A 26,885-nucleotide genomic window follows, 5' to 3' on the forward strand; every position below is an offset into this window, starting at 1 on the left:
AGCCTTATTTATGATTTAAAGGTTTCCGACAAGTTTGGTTTAGTGTCTCGTTTTATTGCAACTAAGCTGTCTAGCCACTGAATGCCATTATTTCTGGAATATGAATGCCTACCCTCGCATTTTTGTCAACATACAAAATATAAACGTACTCCATGAATGGCAGAGAGACGTGTGTGTATATTGCACTCAGCCTACATGAATGATACGGTTGGTATTCTCAATGATTTTGCTTAACAAATGTTCGTTCCGCACTGTAAACATAATTTCAAATAAGTTTTAGCTGAAATGTCGCTTTTTTACCTACATATTAAAGTAAATCTTGTTTTCATTACCAGAAATATTAATCGGCATTTTCAACACATCCAGCAGACATATCAACAGCATTATCAACACCAATACTCGAAATATATATATGAATTTAGGTACTGTCATGCATCTTTTGTACTGAGTAGAGTTGTATAAATGAACTATTACAAAATGTACTACAATGTGTTTTGATAACTAATTACAGTAAAATGGTAGGGTATATCTGTTTAAACCCATCGCTAAACCATCATTGATTTGCTTTGCTTCTGTACCACTATTTAAGTTTTTAACAAGAAATACTTAATCAAGTACTTCAAATCACAATCTATAATTGGAATAAAAAAGAGATAAGGGAAATTGGTTGTGGGCATTTGACGAAAAAATCCATTATATTTGACAGTATCTTAAAATTGGCATCGAAATCAACCGTTTAGTACTCAAAATAACTATGAAGAAATATAAGGTAGTCGAGGATAATTTCCATTAAGTGACCTGAATCAATGTGTCATTCATGACACTCAGACCACACATTCGAGCAAACTATTCAAGCTTACATACACATGTTAAAATCGTGTCTGTTTTCCATTGGCATAGTATACTGTCCGTCTTAGTCCTTTTAATTCGAAGTTTGAAATGCATTATCAATAACATCACCGGTCTGTATTAACCAACTCTACGGTTCAAATTATTTAGTAAATTCCTATATAATGTAAACTTATGATGAATACGCATTCTAATGAATTTAAACACGTATCAAATGCGTAACCCAAATGTTTTCAAAAATTGCAGAGCTCATGCCTTATCCTTGTCAATAGTTTGGCTAAATTCACATTGTCCACTCTATCACTTAACCATTTTTATTCCAATCCTTTCGAACTTGGTAACCGTGTTTATGGGCATACTAATTCGGATAAATTTGATTACATGCCTGATCTTAAGTTTTGACTCATTGTAAACATTTTACCAAATTGACACAACCCACTATCTAACTTCTACCATTGTAATTACACTCTCTACCTTAGTTAGGTAAAATATATTGGGCAAAACAACTTGGGCACATTTCATTACAAGCCTGGTGGCTAAGGTATTAATAGTTAAATGGAAACTATACAGACAATATCAGTACAAGAACTATTCAACTAATACCCTGTTCATAGCCTAAAAAAGCAATCAGAAAGAAAAAGGAAACATTTCGTCAGATATAAACTTGATCGGATAAAAATATAGAATTTCATTATATGGCGAATAGGCTTGTTATTATTCATTATTCGCCGTAAAGAAGTAACATAATATACATGTTTATTCAAGCAAACCATGCCAAAATACATGAAAATGTAAAAATAATGACTTCCATTTTTATTAAGTTTTCTTGATACGTAGTTTGAAACACATTAACAACACTGATCTACATTAACCGACTTTCCAGACTAAATCATCTTTATTTCCAGGTCACCAGCTCTATTATGTTTTGATATGTTAGTCTGTTTGTTTTTCATGTAGGAAAATAACACTCTGAGTTAATGTTTCTTGATAGCATATGACCGACTTTAAATAAAGATTCATGTATCTTGTATCTTTAATCTTGTCATTAAATAGTCTAATCATGTTTAATGTGAACACAGGATGTGCACGTTTGCGTAGGGATTTAAACGTACCAATTGCGAAAGTGGCATTTCTTTTCTCAATTTCAACATGTAAATGCTCCACCATTTTCTAGCCTCGAGTTAAAGACTTCTCATTTTGAAAGGTTTGGCCAAATGAGCCCTGTCCAATCTCTTTCTTTACCAATTATCTTCATATCAATACACAATTTGGTAACATTGTTTATAGGCATACTATAGGATAATTTTCAATTATCAGTTTGTTCGCTTCAATAACAAAGTTCAAAGTTTATTGGAAAATCTCGGCATACAAATTGCCTGTGGATATTAAACACATGGCCATGGTGATAATACACCACATATACAAACACACACAAATTAAGTAGTACAGTTGAGAGATAATATAAATAACGCTAAAATATAATCAACAACATAATTATAAGACAATCAAATTATAAATCATTTAAACTTAATTATTACAGTATATTTAAGAAACAGTTAAAGCTCCAGGGTAGATTTTGATTAGTTTCATTGCAAATGTAATACAATTTTACAATAATTAGTAATTTACTTGTTGATTTGCTTAGTAATACAGATTTTAACATGTTTATAGAAGGCCAGGATGTGTTGCCTAAGTATGCATGACTCAATTTATTGTAGAGTGTACAGCATAGCGTAAAATGATACTCGTCTTCTACATTATTTGAATAATACCATTTACATTTTCCATCAGCTCTGGCAGTACCAGAACATTAAACAGTTTCAATTTCAAGGTTATGTGTTGATATTCTAAAACAGATCATACATATTCCATATTCTTTTCATTAATTTAAAATTGTACTAGATCATTTTCAAAACAAAAGTTTACTTCAAATTTACAATTCAATGAAAGTGTTGATATATCATCAATAGAAGCATTCTAATCTTGAACTGGTCACGAATTCAACATTTAAGTAAAGGAAGATAATTTATATTCACATCAAAGTTTTGTCTGAAATCCATCAAAACTAAGATGATAAATAATATAATTTATTCTCTTTGTCCAAGAATATTTTTTTACATTGACATTCTAATCATTATACACCATATTAATTGATTATATATTTTCATAATTTTAACACAATTTTAACAGCACATTCTTGTTATCAAATGAATAGCGGAAATCTGCCAAGCTTACCATATACATCAGAGTTAGGGTTTTGTTGCTTTACACCCAAAATGATTTTCAGACACCTAATATGTATCTTGTCAACATCCTTAAATGTATATACCCCTCATACTGCTGAACTGTACCATAAATTGGAACGATCATAGCGTCAAACAAAGACAATTTAGTTTTAACTTCAAGATGAACTTTGTCAATCAAAGACAAGAGACTATGGTTGGCCTTTAGAGCTTGATCATATAGCAGTTTTACTGCATGAGACATATTGCCTGTAAAAATGAAAGTTAACAACGGGATAATTAAAATGATCTACTATATTCAAAGATATTCATCGTTAAAATATAACTGTACACTTCTAGCTTGCTTTACTAATCAAAGTTGCATATTCATTGTTTTTTCCCGATTTTACAGAATAATGGTAAATGGCATCCATCTGGACTTGTAAATCCGCTGGTTCTGTTGTAAATAGTACAATATTATCAGCGAATAAAAACATATACATGGATACAATTCTGTGTAGTATATGTTTGAAAGTATCAAAGATAAAATTTATAAACAAAATAAATAAAAGAGGAGCAAGTGGTTCACTTTGTGTTAGACCGACTGTTACATCGAAAAATTGAGATAACTTCAATTCGCAAGCACAGCATTGTTTAATCAATGCCTGTACGTCATTATAAATACATATGATCATGTTAGTCATTTTACAGCTTATAGCCGTTTGGATTAACTAAATCCATAATGCATCTCTTTTTACGGTATCAAAAGCTCGCTGGTAATCAATAAATACACACTAAACACTTTGCGTTGCTGTTTAATATAGTTTAGATAATAGCATGTAGAAGAACAATGGCATCAGCTGTGGAATGTTTATCACGGAAACCGAACTAGCAATCATTCAACTTATTATTCAGTTCACGCCAGTTATTTATTCTTTTTCTCAAAATTAAAATAAATAAATAAAACTAACATTAAATAATGTTATACATTTGTAATTAGCAGGGTCACATTGATACCCCTTCTTCAATATATGGACAATAGCTCTCGTTGACCAAGATTTAGGGTAAACACAATTCCATATTTATGTTATAAATAATACATAAATATGGTGAAACAAAATCGTCCGCGACTATCAACAAGTCCGCTTTGTTATTTTCATAGTCACACGTGACATCAGTTTTACTTATCTCGACAATTGTAATAATCCGATATTTTTTCTTCCTCTAATCGCCCATTTAAATACACAAATTGTTCTCTATAAAGAGTTCATGATTTTAAACCAAAAGCATTACATTGTTTATCGGAGTTTTAACGTACAGGTAAACTGATGACTAGTAAATCGTATTCTAGCATGTTGACATAACGGTTCATGTGTATCTCTGGGATAAAGTCCAGCTGATACTCAGACCGAGAATTAAGGTCACCAGTCACCAGTCAAGTAAACATTCCCACGCTCACCGTATTTACGAATATCTTAGGATAGTTGCTCAACAACGTCAAACTGAAATATTTTCTTGTAAACTTTGGAATCATGCGGAGGTATATGACAGACACAATAATAAGAATCTTTAAAGGATAAGTAAATTCCTTTTTAACTTTAACCATATATTCTAACTCTCAGTCCAGTAAATATGGTCTTAGTAGCATTTTTTAAAATACACAATAACGCCCCCGCTTGATCGTTTATCTTTGCGCGCGGACAATTGAAATATTCATATATATCAATGTTAATATTGGATGTTTAACTGTATGCCATGTTTCTTTTTATAACAGAATATCAAAATCAGATATGAAGTTTAAAAAAAAAACAGGGTCTTCATGTTTAGAGCGAATACCCTGGACATTCCCTTCGAGATTATTTAACAGTTTCTTTTCACAATTTTAGTTATAACCAGCAGTGTTTACGGTGTTTAATGTATACATTTTGTGATAAATGTACATATTATCATACGACAGGTACTCTGTCTTGCCGTCCTTTTTGACATTGATCATTGCTGGAATAAGGTGCTTCCGGCGCTCCTGGGTGACGGGCGGGAACTGGTCACTTCACCTGATTTTGGTTGTGTTATGGGAGCCATGGCCGCCAGCCGTCGAAGAGACGCCTTGTTCACAGATTTTCTGCTTGCCAGGCAACTTGTCTAGGAAATGGCTCAACATTGCTACGATCAGGCGTTTCTTTAATACCTCATATCTTTCAATGCGATGTGGCCGAATTTGATTGAGTTCTGAGGATTTCAATTTTAAGAACATCCCAGAATTGGTTATAGAGCATTTTTGAACAATTCCCATTTTTCCGTTCATCAGGGGAACTTTACTCAGGAATACCTGAAAAAATTTTTTTACACATTGATCGATAATTCAAGTCGATGATATCATTTTACACCCAGTTAACGTTTGCAAGGTCTTTTTCAAGTATAGCTATTTTATCTCGTTCGACCTTTAGCGTGTTATTAATTGCGTGTTATTTTGGCTTTATCATCATTAACGCTTGACCCGAATGCAAGTGTCGCTTCAAGTTATATTAACCGTTTATTGACATCGTGGGAAGCATTTCTTTTACCATCAATTATGAATGTTAAAGTATCAAACATATTGACAGTGGCAGGTAATTATGTATTCAAAAACTAGTTTACAAACATATGTAAGTCCTATGCGAATAAATACGCACCTAATAATGATCCCTTCATATTACAACGTCTGCTCTTTTATTTTCACTATTGATAAAAACGTGCTTTCCGGGAAGACTAAAATCAAATTATAACATGGAAAGGCTGATTAACATCACAAAACAACTGCGGGAGATGAATAACTTTTGATTTCCCATCTGAATCCAGTTGACTTTACAACAGCACAGTATATGCAATAAAATATCCCCGAAACCCTGTTTTAATTACGCCCAATGCATATTTCACGCAAATTTAAAAAAAATCAAATTGAATCAACAATGAATAAAAAACGAAATTGCTATTTTTATTTGGAATGTTTTAATGATTTAATCAGATCTAACTATCCCTTCTTCACAATAATGGGAACACTGAGAAATAACATAAATCAGTCGTATTTGTGATAAACTTGACCTTTAGCATACATCTAGGTCAAACTATTGACACATCATCAGTTAATGTTAGTTGTGTTTTTAAAATATATTCTTCATGAACGAAGTTATATTTTGTAACAAATTATTTGACAAATCATGTTCTTACAATGTGCATGGAATGTTTATTAAAGTTACAAAATAACGTAATACTCGTCCAGAATGCACTGTGTATATGAATAGGGATCCCTTTTTATATTAATGGTGTGATTTGTAAGTTCGTAACAAACGTTAACGTATGTTATTAATATATAGTTGGTACATGTCCTAAAGTATCAGTCTATTTTGAATCTTGACCGTCTGCGTATGAGCTCTCAATTATATCCTTGCTCAGTTGGACATGAGTTGGAGCGTTGCCTGACGCCCTCAAAACCTGATATTAGCTTCTCCTCTGTGTAAATAATGTAGATAAATACAGACTGTCCGTGTTCTGCACCTGGAATGCGATTAAGTGTATTCTCCTGATAAATGTCGGGACTTGGTTGAGGTTTTCGCAAACTGGTTTAACCTGTATTATTAACCGCCCGTTATAAGGTGTTAAGCATTTATTGATAATGATATTTGAATATCTATGGAATATGTGTGTGTTATCTTTTGGCTTTGTGTGTCTCAATTAGTGCCTGTTCATAGGTGCATTTGTGCGTTTAAACAGGCTCATAAATAACTCCTTGAAGTATTTTTTTTATTTGTTACCAAAAATCTGTTATAGTATTGACTTATATTTTCGCTAGTGTGCATCATTGTTTCTTTTTATTTCGCTCGACAACGAAGACAGCTAAATTGGGATCCGGACTTTGTTTACCTTTTTGATTGATCTCCCTTACACAATGTATGAACTGCTTCGGGTCTGTTTCGTGTCCTATTTGGGAGACCAACAGACGGCGTCTCTTACGTGAGTGAACCCACGATACGTTTGGGCATACGCTGACACTCTAAGATATATTATTGTGCGTATTAATTGTATCAAAATGATAAAATTCACCATTCATTTGTAAAATAGAAATCAATTTACACATATTCAGGTGTGAGATTAAAAAATCATACCTTTACATTGTTATTGATTACACTTGTAGTTTGATTGCTCTGTAAATGACTGGGTGAACGGCAGGCACATCCATTTCAACGAAAGAAGTACTAGAATATCTCCTTTATGCACAAAGTATCACTAGTATATGCACTAGTATAAATTGTTTGAATCAGATTTACTGTTTCATTTTACTGCAATTCATTATCAGAATTGTACTTTTCAAATTTACAATATCGTAATATACATATTTTGGAAATAAACTTTTAAACTTAAGATTAAAAAAACAACCAACACTTAGTTTTGAAATTATGTTTTAAGTGTTAAACATATATTTATTTCCTCAGCAGATCCTTCATAATTAAAAAAGTCCGCTGAGTGCAAAAATACACAACCGTCCTGTTGCCATTCATGAAGAGCGTTTTGTATATTGACAACAATGCTAGAGTTAGTAATACTTAGTATTCTAATTCGAGAAATTATGGCATTTAAAGGCTAGACAGCAAAGTAGCAATACAGAGACTCTAAGGAAAACTTGTCTGATGCTTGAACGTAATAGTCTTAAATTTTGTATTAGGCTTTCTTTGCTCTCTTTGAATAGAGACACACATTCTGGGGAACTCACAGTCTGTCTTCGAAAGCACGCCTCATGAGGGCAAAAGGCTTTAAATTAACACTTTATGATGCTTACATATGTCCGGATCTAATGCAAAAACAGTAGGATGAACCGTTTCAGCTTTGTTTGATTAAATGATTGGAATATATTTACATTAAATTATATAAAACTGAATTAATTTAAAGTGAAATGACATAAATATGTTTATAATATTGAAATGTAAATTTTTATATGTCATTTCAGGTTAAGCACTATGCCGTTGCAAGCTCAATACTATTTAGTAAACGCTTATGATGTATACATAGGTTCAACTATACCACATATTTTTTATTACAGTTATTGACAAAGGTCAAAACACAAAACATTATAATCAGCAAGATAATTGTCCTAGATGCATGCAGTCTTAGTTCGCCTACAGTCTGATCCTTATGGGTTATACAACGTGCCGTTGTGATTTTTGAAAACAGCCTTCAGGTTAATTGATATTAAGCAGTAGCTAGTGGGCGTTGACTTTCCATCGCTACCAATAAGCAGTCAAACTACAACGGTGTCGGACATCTAAAAATATACATAATATATATAACTTGCAATGAACCTCTCTATAATACAAATATTATAATAGAATATTCAATCATCTTTCTGCCATCCATTAAGTGCACTTTAATGGAAAAAGCATTCTTATTCCAAAAAATATCATATTTCCAGGCAAATAGAAATAAAATGAGAAACATAAGGAAACCTTCCAAAAACTTTAATGTATTGGTAGTCGTAAATTATGAATAAGACCTTTCTGAAATTGCCTACATCAAGAGAAATCGCACATTCCGTCTCCAGAAACATGCAGATGAAGTTAAAAAAGAAGTTAGATTAATAATCTATGATGCGTATGTCTGTCTAGATATAATGCAAATACACAGTTAAAAGAACGATATTCAAAACTGACTAGACTATATTTACACTCGGATACTATACATGCCTCGTTTTGTTGGTCACTATTGGACGAAGGAAAAATGTAAACGTTGACATAAATATTTGATAGTTTATAATTGCCTAAAAACATTTGAGCTTTGTTTAAAACTGTGTTTCGCAGATGAAAAATATTTGTGATAAGACGGACACATCTGAATTTAGTAAGCATACTATATATTTTAAATAAATGAGCAAGCTTTTCAATTGATCTTAAATATACTTTCAAATATGTTTCTAATTTACACTGAACAAATTTAGACCAGTTATTAAATTATCATTCAGGATAGGTGGGAAAATGCCACTTGGTCAGTAGGTATTTGTATTATTCATATAAACATATCCGTGTTGTAAAAAATACAAATGGCAACTGCAAACTCTCCTGATATTCTGAGACTGTTACGTTGAATTAACTAACAGTGGCCCTGGTGACATTTACATCTTACTTCAATATCAAACGCAATAGAAGAAACAACTATTTCCATTAGATTCCACAGAAGAAGCCCGTAGCTTTAGAGCATTGCCGTTTCATATTGATAATATAAATCGAAACAGAAAATTGCCCTTCTAAACCTAAGATTTCATTCTGCCCTCTCTTATGTTATTTTTTCGGCTGGTTCGATAACATTATTGCTGTCTGAGCGGAATACGGAAAATATACTCAGCAAAAGAGCCTAATTCACATTCACTTTACACGGTACTTTTTATAAAATATACACTCAGCACTTATTTGGGAACAAAAATATTTACAGGATGGCCCGTGCCCTGCCTGTTTTTTTTTATTTTTCGACTTCAGGGCTGGTCCATGTAGGAATGACGTCACCATTACCTCATATGTACTTCCGTTGTGTGGAAAATTCTCAATAAAAAAAATGTTCTTATGATTGATAGACATGTTTTCACATGCTCAATACACTGTAAATCAAAACTATCATTATTCCTGAAACTTTTATACCTTAAGTATCTATTCTTGCTTGATTTATCATTCAGAGTAGAGATTAAAGCATAAACCGCTGCCCTATAGTTGAAAGGTTATTTTGGAAGATCTGTCATGGCGGACGGTGCAATTTTTAGAGTTTGTTTTTCAAGTGGAGTGATTTTTCTTAGGAATAACTTGACCCCCCTTTTTTATTGGCTTAAAAGGTAATTTAAAGCTTGTACTTTCAGAATATATGTGGTTATCATAGCCTGCATTCGCTCGAAATGCCTTTAAATGTTGTCTGAAAATTATAATTTTACGTTGAATTATATAGGGAATAACAATGGTGGTGTGTAACCTGTAGTGTTCAATGTTCTATTATATGCTTTTAGTTTTAAAACTATCTATCAGCAAATCCTGGAAATGCTCTTGTTTTGAGAACCAATTATATATATCACAAAGATACTTCTGAGTTTGAAATATTTGCAAGCAATAAAACAGATTACACGCACAGTTTCTTGCTTACTTCAGAATTTATTCCTAATTTGCATCTGATTCCTGTTGAGAAAATTCCATATAATTCTTTAACAAGCTTTTGTCTTGATCTTTTACTCTCACTAAACACTAAGGAAATTATGCACGGATGATGTGTAAGGGATGATGTGTAAGGGATGATGTGTAAGGGATGATGTGTAATTAAATCAGCAAAATGTTGTTATCGAAAAATTGAAATGTTATCTGGTAAAAAACCAGACGAAAAGTCAAGAATAAGAAAGAAACGCGCGTAATATGATTGTCTGTATAAACACTTGTGAAAATTTAAGGTATTTGATATGAAAGGATATATTTTCATTATAAAGACAATTGAAGGGAAACTTAATATCACTCCATATAATTATCATGATTTCCGCTAAATACTTATTTAGGAATAAATTGCGGGGTTGATGTCATTATCGGGGTATGAACGCAATTTGGCTGGTCAAAGAGTGTGGAGTCCGAAGGACTCCAAGCGTACTTTGACCAGCCCAATTGCGTTCATATCTCCGATAATGACATCAACCCCGCAATTCATTACTTATATTTACACCAATAGTTCCTTATTTCATTCAAAAATTGTTAAAAAAAAGTACTTCATTTCATTTGAGAAAAAAACATTAATTAATCCTTTCTTACCCATTCTGTAAATAGAACGTCCCGACTGTAACCGGAAACATTTTTTCAAATGACGTCACAATAACGCGGGAAAACATCAACCACTTGAAATCACGTTTAAACGTAAAATTTAAACACTTATGGCAACAATACATTTAAAATATAATTATTAAACACTTTCTAAAATAATGATTTATATTTTACGGGACCTGCTGACACAATACAAACAATAACAAGATCAATAGTTTTCATGTATATTGTTATGCTATGAATTGCGATCCAAACATATATGAAGATGTTGCGTTCATCGATTGATGAACGCAATTGCTGAAAGGCAGTTAATTTAAGGAATGGAAGTTGAGGTGTAAATATTTGCCTTTGGTAAAGGTTTGCATCGCATGAAATGTTTAAGAAATGAATTGCGTAGTTATCGGGGTATGAACGCAATTGGGCTGGTCGAAGTGTGTGGAGTCCTCATTCCTTATATTAACACCAATAGTTAATTATTTCATTCAAGAATTGTTAAAAAATACTTCATCGTTGAGAAAACCTTTCACTAATCCTTTCTTAACTATTCTGTAAATAGAACTACCCGACTGTAACCGGAAACATTTTTTCAAATGACGTCACAATAACGCGGGAAAAGATCAACGACAAATCACTTTTAAGTGTAAAAATGAAACATTTAAAATATAATAAATTATTAATAGATTGTCTACTTTAAAATTAATAAAAAAATCCCCAAGAAGTATGCATAAGTGATGCAGAACAAAATCTGTCAAATGTTCTCCGAAATTCTAAATCTGTATTAAATAAATACCAGAATGGATGTATGTTATTATATTTAATGAAACAAAACCTATGATAACACAATTGTCTATGTCAAGACACAACAGGAATGAATAGACCTTTATAGAAAAAATCAAAGACATTTTAAGGGAAACTTACTATCACTTTACAGGTTTAAATAATAATTTGGCAAAATACATATTGCCTTTGAAAACGCTGTCATCATGTATCGTAATTTAGTAGAATGATCAACTTACTAGTAATCTTTATAAATATTATATTCCGTGAACAGAACAAGGGACAAAAACAGCTTGGGCTCAAGTGCCTAAACTTCTTTTACCTAGACCTCTTATTTTTTTTTGTGCCAAACCGTACTTTTAAGTTGTTGCACAATCATACAGGGTTGAAAAGTAAACACCAAAATTGATTAGACACAAAACTTACATCCTGGTACTAATGATTATTATTTTCTATGTCTGGCATGTTCATGGACGCGAACTCTTAAATTGTTACCCAGCCTTTTCTGTGCAAATCACCACAACTATATTATCGTAAAAAGAAAACAAGTCACATTTTATTTTTTTATCACTGATAAAGCAATTAGTACATAAACAAATAATACACATTTCAAGCTAACTTGAAGCGTCAGTGTAATTAAAAAAAGTTAGTATGTAACTATGAAAGAGTCTCCTACAATGCCTTATAAACTCCCGAGGTCAACACGACGCTTTATGTAGAAGAAGAAGAAGGTTTATTCAAGGAAATATAACACACAATAAATATTTGAAATAGGCCAACATGACCCGTGATCAAATCAGTCATAGAATATGTAATGGTTTACGTATAGAAATACAAATAGCGAACATGTAAACTATACAACAAGTATGTTTGTATCAAATAAAAAAATAAATAGCAACTGCATCTAATGAGTTCGACACATATCATAAATAATAAATAAATGAATTAAACTCTAAAATAGTACATTTGTACCATATTATTAACAACAGTATTTATAGAATTTGATAACTTTTGAATTACGTCCCATTCACTATACAGTAGTCTAAATTTGAAATCGAAAGCGAAAGTTCTATTACAGGACTCGATTAAATAGCTTATTTTGTCGGCATTGAAGTTTTGCCTTACTGAAATAAAAATTTGTTTTCCTAATATTTTTCTATAAATTAAATAGTTGTACAGTGTATGATTTATTCTTTCATATAAATTTCTGATTAACAATCAGTTATCTTCGACCTTCTTTTCGTAAGTATTTCTTTGGGTTACATAGTGTGTTTATATTTACGACGTTGACACACGTGTGAAAGTAAAGATTATTCAAAACACAACAAATAATACCAAATAATAAGACAAGTGTCATGTGTATATAGTAGATACAAACATACGGAAAGTGTAAAAATAAATTTCAGATATAGTTAAGTGACATGTGCAATTTCGTTTAAGCAATGATTATTACCGATTCGAGACCGTAGATACAGTTCAGTACACGATGGATAATCAGATAAGTTATTAACTGATTAATAGCGGATAAAATGATTTTAGTACAGTTGTCTATCATTTAATGCAACATTTAATGATGAGATTCTTCAGAATTGAAGGATATGGTAGTCAGAGATAAATGACATAAATTTAAATGGATAATTTAAAAGTTTCAGTGATTATTAATAATAAATTACCAGTATTTATTAAATGTTAATTTGGAGTACGATTGGTCCCAGATGTTATAACCAGTAAAAGAACAAAATATAATGCAAATACTATTATTTTGTATAAGCAAATATTTTTATAAAATCTAATTTGAATTCGATCTTTTTGTCTTGTTTTCTTTTCAGTTCCAGTCCCTGTGTCTGCTGTCTCATGTAATTATACATTTATAGGTAATTAGTAGTTTATTGTTTTGTTGCATCAATTGTCAACTGTAACAGTAGTAGCTTGCCGTCGTAATTGGAAGGCGTTATATGCATAAACAGCAAGATTTCGAAGTATGCATACATTGTTAGACTGTAACATATCAGTACATTTGAACATGCTCGGTCTTAATCTATAGTACTTCTTAATATATATTTACACGTAATTCATCATATAACTTGCACTCAAAAAAATGATATTCATCTTCTAATTTGTTACATATACTACAGAGTCTTTCATTTCGTGGAATGTTAGACCACCTTCCTCTTTCAATATTTAGTCTATGTAAGAACACTAACAATCGTGTGAGGGCAATTCTATATTTCTTCACATTAACATTCTTCAGGGTAATTACTAAGCTCAAATTTTGTAAATATCTTGTAAAAGGAGGCCCTAGTTGAACTTTCAATTCTACTGTACCAGCTTTGAATAAATGTATCTTTAACATGTTGTTTAAAAACAATAACAAATTTATTAATGTTAGCAACTCCTTGTGCTAACCACACAACATTAAAACCAAAATTACATAGCATATTTCGTAACATAGATACCCAGTTGATACATCTAGGATTGTTTTCAAAGTCTTGTAGTTATAGATTGTACATAACTCTCGTATATTTTCTATCTGCACATTGTAATATCTTAAGCCAGTATTTAACTATAGAAGTAAGTCGATGCGAGTACATATCAGTTCTACCTAACTCTCCATTATAAAGTCATTTTGCGTCGTTATTTTAATGCACATCAGGCTTTTACAAAACATAGTATGAATTCGTTCAATAGCACTGGCCTGCGAAAAACCCATAAGGAAGCTAATTAATGCTATCAATTTCGATTGAGTTTTATTTCATTTGTTGTGTATTTATGAATAACTGATTGATGTATATGATGATAAGTTGTATATGCTTAAATCAAAATGAAATTTATGTTATGTTATATGAACATATACACCAGCACCAGCTATCATTATTTAATATAACCGCTAATACCGTTACAAGCTAAATTATTTGTACATCGGATAAGTCAGGATCTTTCTACAAGTTCCATCATAGTGAGTTAAGTTTGTTTTTGATAACGCTTTAATTTTCAATTGTTTTTCCGCACTTATCTGTTGAGTGACGCATGCCATTTAGATTAGTTAAGCTCAATGACTTCAACGGTTGCCTTGGCAACGCGCCCCTCCCCCTTCGCCTCGCACGTGTACTTTCCAAAGTCGTTTTGCGTACCCGTGCGTGTTTCCAAGGTGACGAAATTGGCCGGCACATTAGCACCTGCTGGCTCCGTTGTAAAGTTGTACTTCCACATTGATGACGTCACTTTAACCCCATGAACGTCAATCCAGTACATGTCGTATAACGGTTCCCCTTGCGTGATACAAGATATCGTAAACATTGCCCCCCTCTTGACGTAAATGGTCTTTTCCATGACGTCAACCTCGACAGAAAATTTCACGGCAAGATTGATCGCATAGTCATAGAAACTGACAGAATTCTTTCCTCGACACGTGTACACGTCGGTTGCGTAACGCTTGACGTGACGCATAAAAAGTTTGCTGCCCGTGATGCCGATAGGATGTTTGTCGTCACCCCTAAGCCACGTTATGTTCGGTACAGGTTCACCAGTAAATTCACACGTGAGCTCCACTGTGCCACCTTCATCGACGTTCACTTTCGGTGAGCTTGAACCACCATATTCGATTTTCGGAGCGAACAAGACCAGAAGCTGCACTCTGGACAGCAGCACATTTTGGTCAGCCGTGCACGTGTAATTGGCCGCAAATTTGTCCGTGGCTGCCTTAATCAAAAGATTCCAGTGATTGGTGCTTGTCTTGACGACCTCAATCTGGTTGTCGTATTTGAAGACACGTTTACCGGAAGTGAGGTAAGAGTCCTTGGATGATTTCCAGCGTACCGAGACCGTTTCGGGGTCCAAACCGGAAGTAAGGTGGCACGGCAGCATAATGTTTTCCCCTCGCCGGACGTACAGTTTAACCTCCTGCGGGTTTGCATCGCCTACAGAAAGTAGATTACCTGAAACAGACACAATGATAAAAATCAACGCCAAACTAATGCTCTCAGAAAAAAACAAAGCCAAATGAAAAATATATATTTAATTTGGCCGAAATATTAGGCTGCTAGATTTAAAATGATATCAACATAGATAGATATTTTGCTTATGTCAAAAGCAGCCATAAATCCTTCATCTAATGATACATCACATCAGAAAGTATAATAAAGTGAGAACATAAAACAATATTCAAAATCCTAAAAATAGTAGTGGAAAGAAATTAGAATTAACATCAATAGCAAAGTTGTATTTAAGAACGTGTCCGATAAACAAATGATAATATAAGCTCAGGGTAGGAGGTAAGGAGACAACACACGTCGGACCGAACCGAATTAAAACTGAATTAAAGAACAAGTGAGAAAGGCGCCAAATAAAGAAGGGCGGACAATTGAACCTACGGCAGTGAGAAAGAGTTCTCTCCCTTAATAATTATTAAATTTCTTCAATTTTTTTTAAATTATTGTGCTCAGGAAAAACAAAGCAAATGTTAAATATATATTTAATTTTGCCGAAAAATTGGCTGCTAGATTGAAAATGATATTTGCATAGATATTAAGCTTATGTCAAAAGCAGCCATAAATCCTCCCCAAAACGGCCAAAACCTGTATAAAAAATCCAGAATCTTAGTAAGACCGCCAAAGCGACAAACAGTGCCGCGTTAATCCTGCTAGATAACGAAAATCTAAGGTAGCGTAGGTAACAGTCGGATTTCCAGTTACCAAACAATTGAAGGTCCCGGCACCTCACATTTAAAATAGAAGGAAGCTCCTCCGCGTCGGAATGAGTGCATGGTGTTATTTTTAAAAGAGTAAGAACAGTTTTGTATTTTTTCTTACCAACAAGCAAAAATCCAGCCAAAAAAGACCTCTCCATCATTACCACCATATTTATTGTTTCTAAACTATCTTTTCCTTGTTTTGAATAAGTATGCATCTTAAATTGTTTTCGATTACGGTCTAGTGGCTTCTTCCGGGATGCTTCATTGTTTGTTAAAGTCCCATCAGTACAACATACATGTATAAACAAGCAATACAATTTACTTCCACTCTAAGTATGAGTAATTATATACATACAACATAAAGTTATGTACTTAAATCGTGATAAACACTATGTTTACACGATAACAACTAGAAATGAATACTCATCTTGGTATAAAAAATGAATAAAAAGAAGGCTATAAGATTACTGAAAATAATGAAAAATAAAGAAATTGAGGTAGAAGATTGTTTATGGTCGTGGTAAGACAGATGGGAGATGAACTGATTAACACTTATTTGAAGATTTACTTAAAATCGAAACATTAAGGTTAATTTTACTTAAATATTGATAGATGTGTTGATAAACAATCTTAGCAACATACTATTTGATAGTATTAAAGACAACTTATATAATTCAGACATGCTTTAAGATAATTGATTGCTGGTATTCGCATTTTCTAACAATTTCTGACTCAACATTATCCCAAAAAGGCAAAGACGATCATTCAAGGCAAGATGTTCATATTGCATAATTTCAACTCGAATTGGAGCGACTAAACATCTAAACTTACTTAACGATGACCTATGTTTTGCAACAATATCAGTTTGTATTAATTTTCAACATAAAGGCTGATTTGTACATGTAAGAGTTTCTTAACGTTTCAACTTCTACTTATACCTTCAGACCTATTTATTGAGTCGTGCTAATCACTAAAATACGTTGACTTTATGTTATCACATATCTGGCCAAAATATTTCTCAATACAAAATAAAACCAAGATTTATATTTTCTACTTGATTTGCTGTTTTCTCAGAATGCTATTCGTTTATGACACGAGATAAATATTTTTAACACAACCATAAGACCAGGATACTACGATATATTTCCGGTGAAAGATAGTTGGGGACTTCTATCAGTGTGTGTATACCACGTGATAAATTGGATCATAAATGCTACGTCGGAAGGCAAACATTTTGCTTCGAATGAAGACTTAAAACAAAAATAACTTCACTATTTCTTCACCATTTTTAATGAAACGTAGCGCAGTCTACGCCGCTTACGGGGCCCCGTCTTCGGTGTTTTTTTACCAGGGCTCTTTAAGCGGCATAGACTGCCCTATGTTTCATATAAAATGGTGTAGTAAAAGGTGTTGTGACATATTCGTCCCCCTTTTTGCACTACCTGTTAGTACTAACGAAATTCACACATTGCGTTTATCGCTCGTTTCTTAAGTTTAGCTAATAGCCGCCATATATTTTGAGTGAATATCAGTTCGCAAGTGTATCCTAAACTTAAAAGGTTAACCTATATCAAAATTAGAGGTGCACGTTCTAAAAACAGAGGTGCACCTCAATTTTTTAAATACAAAATAGAAGTGTACCTCATGTTTTTGATTACCCCAAATAAAGAGATGCACCTGAATATAAAAACCGGCACCTCTAAAATATTAAAATGTAGAGGTATACCTCTATTTTGGGGATAGCAGGGCGGATCAAGGAATTTGCATTAGAGCGGGCGTTTCTAAGGGGCGTTGCCTTTTGATTCACCCCCTTTCTCGGAACCGAAATTTATTTGTTTTAAAGTCTTAACAGGGGGGTTTAAGGGTATTGCCCGAAGAAAAGTATTCTAGTCCAAAATGGTGCATTTTTGGCGTATTTTATTACTGTATGTTACCTATATTGAAATAAAAGGGAAATCTGGATGAGTTTAGGGAGTGGCGGAGTGCACCCCCCCCCCCGGATCCCCTAGTGGATAGGGTTAGTGGTACACTTCACTATATATACTTTTGAACAATTTCATAGAATAGATGAAATGCATCTGTTTTGTAAATCAACTAACAAGACTAGTTAATATTTATTAATTAATTGATACTAATTTAATACAGCTTTATGGTCCCTTTTTACAACCAATTAATGCCCAGCGGTATGTATTAAACACAATATAATAGAATTTATAAATAGTAAAATCTAGGTAAATCATCGTACATTATATGGTTTTCAACGAGACTAATTTATTTATTTATTATGCATATTTTATGATTACAAACGCAAGTTTGCCACGTCGGTATATGAGGGCAACTCAATTTCAATGTCGGGGAACGACCATGTTCAAATCAAAACATATTTTATATCCAACGCGAGTCTAATACAATTCAAACAAACATGACAATTTAATGATATTTCAACGTTGAAAACCCCCAGTATGGTTTGATTATTAATCAAATTTAAATACCTTAAATTAGCAAGTAACTTTCGTGTTATAGGGGATAGGTCTCAATGTTGTACCATGAAGGGTCACGTGATCAAAATGGACCAGCCAACATTACTATTGTAAAATAAAGATATAGAATGTGTTTGATAAAAAAAACACTTATAAACTAACAATTGCATAAAATGATAAGAGAAAAAGAAAACATCAAGATACCAAAAAACAAACAAAAAACGTTTGTCTTTTACCGTTATAACGAACCTTTGGGCACATCAAATGGGTATTCAATAACTTTTCCTCAAACTCGTAGGTTACGTTTTTCTATATCTTGGTTCACGAACCTAAGGACCCGAAAAACGCAAAACATTTTAATGTTCATAAGTATATACATTACAATATGCGAAGGGGTTGGTGCGGCTGGGGTTCAGACTTTAATGTGTTGGACACATTAACACTCTTACACAGTGGTAGGTGCTTTTATTGTCAGAACAGTGACCGGGCAGAGGTTTGGGTGGTTACATGTGGGTAGGGATGGACCTAATCATGGGACAAATCATGCTTTTGTACGCTACTGTTTCTGATTAAATCAGCCAAATCTAGTGGTATTTAAATACCATTATAAAAACAATACCCCCTCTCAGGTTACACCTTCGAAAGATTTTTCCTATCAAGCTAGATTAATTATAACATTTTTACCAACTACACGACAATGTTTCAAGCTGTTATTCTCATGTAAATAAGGCAATTTACAATTTTGCTATTTAAGTGTATTCGAGTACCCTTTTATTTATAATCTTGAAATTACAGTGGTATGTCAACAAGCGGAACCGTGCGCATGTGGATTACCCGTACAGCCGGGAAAACTAGTTATTGTAATCACATGTTCAGTTGTGTTTTGATATGTTATGCATGTTTTTTATTCATGTCTAAATAGCACATTGAGCTAAGGTTTTCTTGTAATCATATAACTGACTTAAAATAAAAAAAATGTATATTGTATCTTTTATATTTATATTATAATTGAAGGTAAATCTTATTGATTTTAAGTGATATTTACTCAAAAAGAGATGTATAGATATATATACATACATGTGTGTGTAAATCTTTGTTTAGTGAAAGTCCATTAAATTATCAATGATTTAATGCTTAGTGTTTTTTCTCACATTGGAGTAAAAATATTATTATAGATATACACTACGATTCAGTGGCGGGTCCCCCCACCCCCTAAAATTGTCGAAGTGATCTTTTCATATCAATATGGTATTGGACCACTCCCAGATAATGGGATATGGTCGCCATATTGACCTTCAGGGTCAATGTCGTGGTATCCGTATGATGACTTCAGCTGAAAATCGGTTTCCGATCAATATATGAAAAACGCTTGGGCATAGAGACCTCGAACTTGGAAGAGATCCCTGAAACATAACATGTACCATAACTATTGTTAGGTCAGTTGGTCAAAGGTCATCTTGGTATCCTGATTAAATGCATCGGCTTCCTTTTAGTCATGTTTAAAAAGAAATTCGCTACGACTTTGATGCTTTGGATCAAATTCGATCTTGCAATATACCTTACATTAAAGTGTCTCTTCTATGCGTATTTGAACTTAATCGGCCCATATATCACAATATCTTAATAAAAATCCAGTTTTAATGAAGTCAGTGGCCCATATCATGTCTTTGGCCGATCCGGACCTCGCCAAAAAATATAATATGGGCCGCTGACGTCATATAATATAGACCGCTAACGTAATCAAACTGGTGTGTGCTGATTGCAATTTTCTCTACGACAATATTTTCGCAAGTAAACATTTTAGATATGCTCAATAAAACACATAAAACACATTATATACATCTTCGGGGGCTGACTTCCCGGTCCTTATACTGTTATATGACCCTCGGCGGTGTGCAATATTTCTTAAAGGGACTGTACACAAGATTGGCACCAAAAGAAGTTTTTTCTGTAATCTCAGGACAATTATTTAATAAAATGTTTTACTCTTTGATATCATACTTGTTAAAAAAATATACCAAACTGAAAAGAAAAATGCGTCGGAAACCTGGTTCGAAGCGATGTCGCCAAAATTGCAGATCAGTGTTGTATCCACTGTGCTACGAAGGCTTACCCTACACGGTTGAAATATTTAAGCTACCGAACCTGGTAATATCACGTGATAACATCGACTAGCCAATCACGCATACGGAATGAATTCTTCTGGTTTCTGTTTTTATTGCCCAAATGAACAAATTCATACAAACATTTATAAATGACATATATATGTATACCATTTAATACAAACCGTTTTACTAAATAATATCAATGTGAACAGATAAATATTGATCTAACTCTTTGTTTGAAAACTCATATTAGCGTTTGGGACTTGTTTTCTAAAAAAAAAGTAGACAAAAAAAATAATAAAAAATGGGAGAGGTGGTGTGTATTTGATGTTTCGGAATAGTGTTTCTAACATAAATGTTAAATTTAAAAATGAAAAAAAAAAACTACTAACTTTAAAAAACCTACTTACTTTAAAAAATGGATCATATAAAGTACAGTTCTTTGGTGGATATTTTAATCAAATGCGCTTTACAATACTACTATATATTAGAGCTGTTTTACTAAGATAATAAGTGTTCTAATTGTTGCCATCGTCTATTATAGGTGTTGATTTTATTCTTCATTGTTGCTATTGTTTTCTTTATTTAGTCGTTTATTGAGATATTGGACAAACATGGCACATGTTGGTATCTTTCCTTCACATTTTGATTTAAAAATGAAATATTTTCCTAGAAGTATCATAAAATTTATTTGATAACCAAATTTTTCTTTGTTTGGCATTAAATCACAAAAGGTTACGGTTTTATATGATAGTTCTCTAAAGCTCACTTCATTGAAATAATTTGTTATGAATGTTCTAAATTCACCCCAAAACGTCTGCGAAATATGACATTCCCAAAACATATGGATGTTTGAGTCTATGTTCATTACACAAAAATCACATAACCTTGATGCAACAATATTGTACGTGTAAAGCTTGTCATTGTTTGGAAGGATATTCATTATGTATTTATATTGGAATTCCCGAAGTTTCGTATCTATTGTTAGTTTGAGCGCCTATGTGTACACATTTTTCCATTGTATAGAGTTAAGATCAAATTGAGATTCCCAGTTTTCTTCTCTTCTATTTTCAGGTTTAAGTTGTATAATAAGATGCTTGTAGACTATTTTACTAATTTTTGTATTTTCCTACATTTTATCTACAAAATAAGTTGGTGTGTTATATGATATGCCTTCATTTTTCAACCGGGTTTTCCAGTCATCAGGAATACTGCTGATTGAAGCATGGTATTTCAAAAAATCATGTGTACCAAGATCGTATTGTCTCGATAAGTCGTTGAAGTCATAATTTTTTGTTTCTGTAGTCATACAAATGTTCGACATATTTTAGACCCATTTTATGCCATTCTTTGTAAAAAAATGTTTTATTATTAGGGAGTTTTATTTTGCTGTTGTTCCATATAATTTCTTTTGCTACGATCGCAGTATCCGTCTTATATGTAAACGATGCCCATGATTGTATGACTTCTAGAAGAAAAACAGTCTTTAATTTAAGACTTTGAGTGCTTTTCGGATCCAAACAACTTTTAAAAATTAGATCTTCTCCAAACTGTTTGGTCATTTGCATATATAATTTAACCCATATAGATTGTTTGTTTAAAACAATTCCTTTTACCCAGCTTGCTTTAATTACTTTGACAAAAATAGATATATTGAGCATTTTTAAACCACCATTTTCATATTTTTAAATTATTTGATTTCTTGATATTTTATTGGGTTTTCCATTCCATAAGAATTTGTACATTTTGTTTTGTATCATTTTTAAACACGTTTCAGATGGTGTTTCCAAAACAGTTATAGGGAACAGAAGTTTTGGGAACGCAAACGTTTTGATTACAGTGATTTTGCCAAGTAACGAAAGATTCCCTTGTTTCCATTTTTCAAGACATCTCAACTGTGCCGTTGGTAAATGTTATGCCTAGCGCAGATGTTTGGGTGATTTGCCAATTATATTTCTAACACAACGGTATGTCAGCGTATTTAAGTGGACCTAATCGTAAAACTTCACATTTAGCTTTATTTAATGTTAACCCTGAAACTTCCAAAATCGTTTAGACTAATCATAAGTTCTTCGAAAGATTTTTGTGTTCCATCCATAAGGAGACTGGCATCATCAGCAAATAAGGTTTGTTTCAGTTCTGTATTATGTACATTTATACCTTTAATATAGTAGATAAAACAAAAACCATAATCTACAACAGTTGACATGATAACAAACAAAAAAATGAGTGATAAACCTTTTACTTCCTACTTAATAATGCATTATCCAAACTATCAATTAACGATTACAAGATTGTAACTGGGATTTGATAACTAAAAACGCACAAATATTAAATGACTTGTAGGTCCAAAAATAATTACAGCGATTAACTTTAAGCTCATAAAGTAGAAAAACCGTGTTTTCTGCACCTTTCTGTCAAATTAAACTTGGTATCCTTCCATAAGAATCATTGTTTTCGATATTCATTTCTCCTTTTCGGTAAATTAAAACTATTGTATTAATTGTGGTACTGCTTATTTGGGAATAAGAGTGCATCTTTTAAATTTGATAATTACATATATTTTTGTTTTAACACAACATATTTTGTAACACAACTTGTTGTTGAAATAAAACGACAACAAAAAAAAAGCAACAACAAAAAACAATACAGTATACGTTTACTTAAAGCTGCACTCTCACAGATATACCATTTTTACAACTTCTTAATTTTTTGTCTTGGACAGAGCATTTTTTTTTGCGTAAATATCTGCAAACCAACGATATAAGATTGTTAACAAAAAATCAGATCGTAGTTTTTCATATTTCCGTTCAAAAATTAATGTTTTATGACTTAAACCGTTACTAACGGTTTAGGAAAAATGCATAAAACATCAATTTTTGAACTTACATATAAAAGTATGCGATCTAATTTTTTGTCAGCAGTCCTATATAATTGGTTTCCATGGATTTTTGCAGAAATTGGCTCGTTCCAAGACAAAAATTAAAAAAGTTGTCAAAACCTTCAATCTGTGAGAATGCCACTTTAAAGTGACACTCTTTTTCAAAATTAATACATACATATGTATAAAAATCAGAAGTTTTGTATGATAAACCTTTAACAACTTACTAAATACTGCAATTATGGAAAATAATTACTGAAAACAAGATTGTAAACATGTCTTTAACAGCAGAAAGCGCAAAAGGTCTACTATAGTCTCCTTATCATAAGGTTAAAATACCGTGCTTTATGCGCATTTCTTTCAAATTTACTTCGGTATCCTTTATAAATACCATTGTTTTCGACATTTATTCATCCTTTAAGGGCTGTTAAAACAATATTATCAGTTGTGGTAAATCTTATTCGGGAGTAAAAGTGCATCTTTAATTTTATGTTGTTCTTTCCATTTGATCCGTAAACCTATCAAGGCCCTGTGGCGCAACGGTAGCGCGTCTGACTCCAGATCAGAAGGTTGCGTGTTCAAATCACGTCGGGGTCATTTTTTATTTTTCATAATTTTTACTCCAAAGCTTAGATTATTTCTTTTTGACATCCCTTTTCGTTTAACTTTAATTTAGCGAGAACTCCAAGGGATATACAAAAATGTTGTGGACATTCATTTTTTTAATTTAATGAATTTTAAACAAAGTTCTTAATTTCCCTAGATATTTGACCGGGAATCTCGTCTTCTTATGCAATATTTCGTGTTGGTACGATGACCTTTCAATAACATGGCGAAATTCTAAGAAAGCGTAGGTAACAGTCGGATAAGAGGGTGAGAGTGGTCTAGTGGTATAGGTGTCCGCCTCTCACCCAAGAGGTTGTGGGTTCGATGCCCACCAGGGTTTCTCTCTCATAGCCTCTCAAAAAGGACACAGTGTTGGTTTCTGCCCAGGAAACGGACTCGAGAGTAATTCTATAAGCTATCAGCTTTCGTCGAGCTAAAATAAATTAGTATAAACGAACAGTCAGATTTCCAGTAACCAAACAATTGAAGGTCCCGGCACCTCACATTTTAAGTCGAATGAAGCTTCCCCCGCGTTGGAAGGGGTGCAAGGTGTTTATTGTAATAAGAGTAAAAACAATTTTGTAATTTTTCTCACTACAAGCACAAATCCAGCCAACAAAGACCTCTCCATCTTGACCAACATGTTTCCAAAATATCTGATCCTTGTTTTGAATAAGTATGCATCTTAAATTGTTTTCGATTATTGTCTAGTGGCTTCATCCGTGATGATTCATTGTTTGTTCAAGTCCCATCAGCACAACATACATGTATATACAAGCAATACAATTTACTTCCTTTTCTAAGTATGAGTAATTATATACATTCAACATGAAGTTATGTACTTAAATCGTGATAAACACTTAGTTTACACGATAACAACTACAAATGAATACTCATCTTGGTATAAAAAATGAATAAAAAGAAGGCTATAAGATTACTGAAAATAATGAAAAATAAAGAAATTGAGGTAGAAGATTGTTTATGGTCGTGGTAAGACAGATGGGAGATGAACTGATTAACACTTATTTGAAGATTTACTTAAAATCGAAACATTAAGGTTAATTTTACTTAAATATTGATAGATGTTTTGACAAACAATCTTAGCAACATACTATTTGATAGTATTAAAGACAACTTATATAATTCAGACATGCTTTAAGATAATTGATTGCTGGTATTCGCATTTTCTAACAATTTCTGTTTCAACATTATCCCAAAAAAGGCAAAGACGATCATTCAAGGCAAGATGGTCATATTGCATAATTTCAACTCGAATTGGAGCGACTACACATCTAAACTTACTTAACGATGACCTATGTTTTGCAACAATATCAGTTTGTATTAATTTTCAACATAAAGGCTTATTTGTACATGTAAGAGTTTCTTAACGTTTCCCCTTCTACTTATACCTTCAGACCTATTTATTGAGTCGTGCTAATCCACGGGTGCGAAACAGTGGCTCCAGCTCTTTTAGGAGCTGTGTATAAAAAAGAGCCAATGACACTTCCGAGCTAGAGCAAAAGAACGGATATCATCGTAAAACGTAAGTATGACTCGTTATTTTATCTAATATCACAATTATGAGGGCTTATTTGAGGAATCGGGGAATGCAGTGCCATATAAATATGTTTAATCTTCACACGTATTTCGGTTATTTTGTAAACATATTGTTTATGGAGTTATAAAACCGATTCTCCCATCAAACACATCAATGTTTACAAACGAAAGTAGAAAATTTTCACCAATTTAATCGGCCCATAAATCTGTTATCTTAATAAAAATCCAGTTTTAATGAAGTCAGTGTCATGTCTTTGGCCGATCCGGACCTCGCCAAAAATATAATATGGGCCGCTGACTTCATATAATATGGACCGCTAACGTAATCAAACTGGTGTGTGCTGATTGCAATTTTCTCTACGGCAATATTTTCGCAAGTAAACATTTTAGATATGCTCAATAAAACACATTATATACATCTTCGGGGGCTGACTTCCCGGTCCTTATACTGTTATATGACCCTCGGCGGTGTGCAATATTTCTTAAAGGGACTGTACACAAGATTGGCACCAAAAGAAGTTTTTTCTGTAATCTCAGGACAATTATTTAATAAAATGTTTTACTCTTTGATATCATACTTGTTAAAAAAATATACCAAACTGAAAAGAAAAATGCGTCGGAAACCTGGTTTGAACCGATGTCGCCAAAATTGCAGACCAGTGTTGTATCCACTGTGCTACGAAGGCTTACCCTACACGGTTGAAATATTTAAGCTACCGAACCTGGTAATATCACGTGATAACATCGACTAGCCAATCACGCATACGGAATGAATTCTTCTGGTTTCTGTTTTTATTGCCCAAATGGACAAATTCATACAAACATTTATAAATGACATATATATGTATACCATTTAATACAAACCGTTTTACTAAATAATATCAATCTGAACAGATACATATTGATCTAACTCTTT

General features: G+C 32.8%; 1 protein-coding gene and 1 non-coding gene across 2 annotated transcripts; one reads left to right on the top strand and one right to left on the bottom strand.

Moving 5' to 3' along the window:
• Positions 1-12,209: 12,209 nt before the first annotated feature.
• LOC128236938 (hemicentin-1-like) lies at positions 12,210-16,539 on the bottom strand. Its single transcript, XM_052952075.1, has 2 exons — positions 16,459-16,539; positions 12,210-15,585 (listed from the first exon to the last, which is right to left on the bottom strand). The coding sequence occupies exons 1-2, from the start codon at positions 16,505-16,507 to the stop codon at positions 14,690-14,692; spliced, it is 945 nt and encodes a 314-aa protein (XP_052808035.1). The 5' UTR covers positions 16,508-16,539; the 3' UTR covers positions 12,210-14,689.
• A 7,792-nt stretch (positions 16,540-24,331) lies between these two features.
• Trnaw-cca (transfer RNA tryptophan (anticodon CCA)) lies at positions 24,332-24,403 on the top strand. Its single transcript has one exon. It is a non-coding gene; the product is annotated as a tRNA-Trp (tRNA).
• Positions 24,404-26,885: the final 2,482 nt, after the last annotated feature.

The sequence above is a fragment of the Mya arenaria genome, chromosome 6, assembly GCF_026914265.1.
Source record: "Mya arenaria isolate MELC-2E11 chromosome 6, ASM2691426v1".
Taxonomy (NCBI): domain Eukaryota; kingdom Metazoa; phylum Mollusca; class Bivalvia; order Myida; family Myidae; genus Mya; species Mya arenaria.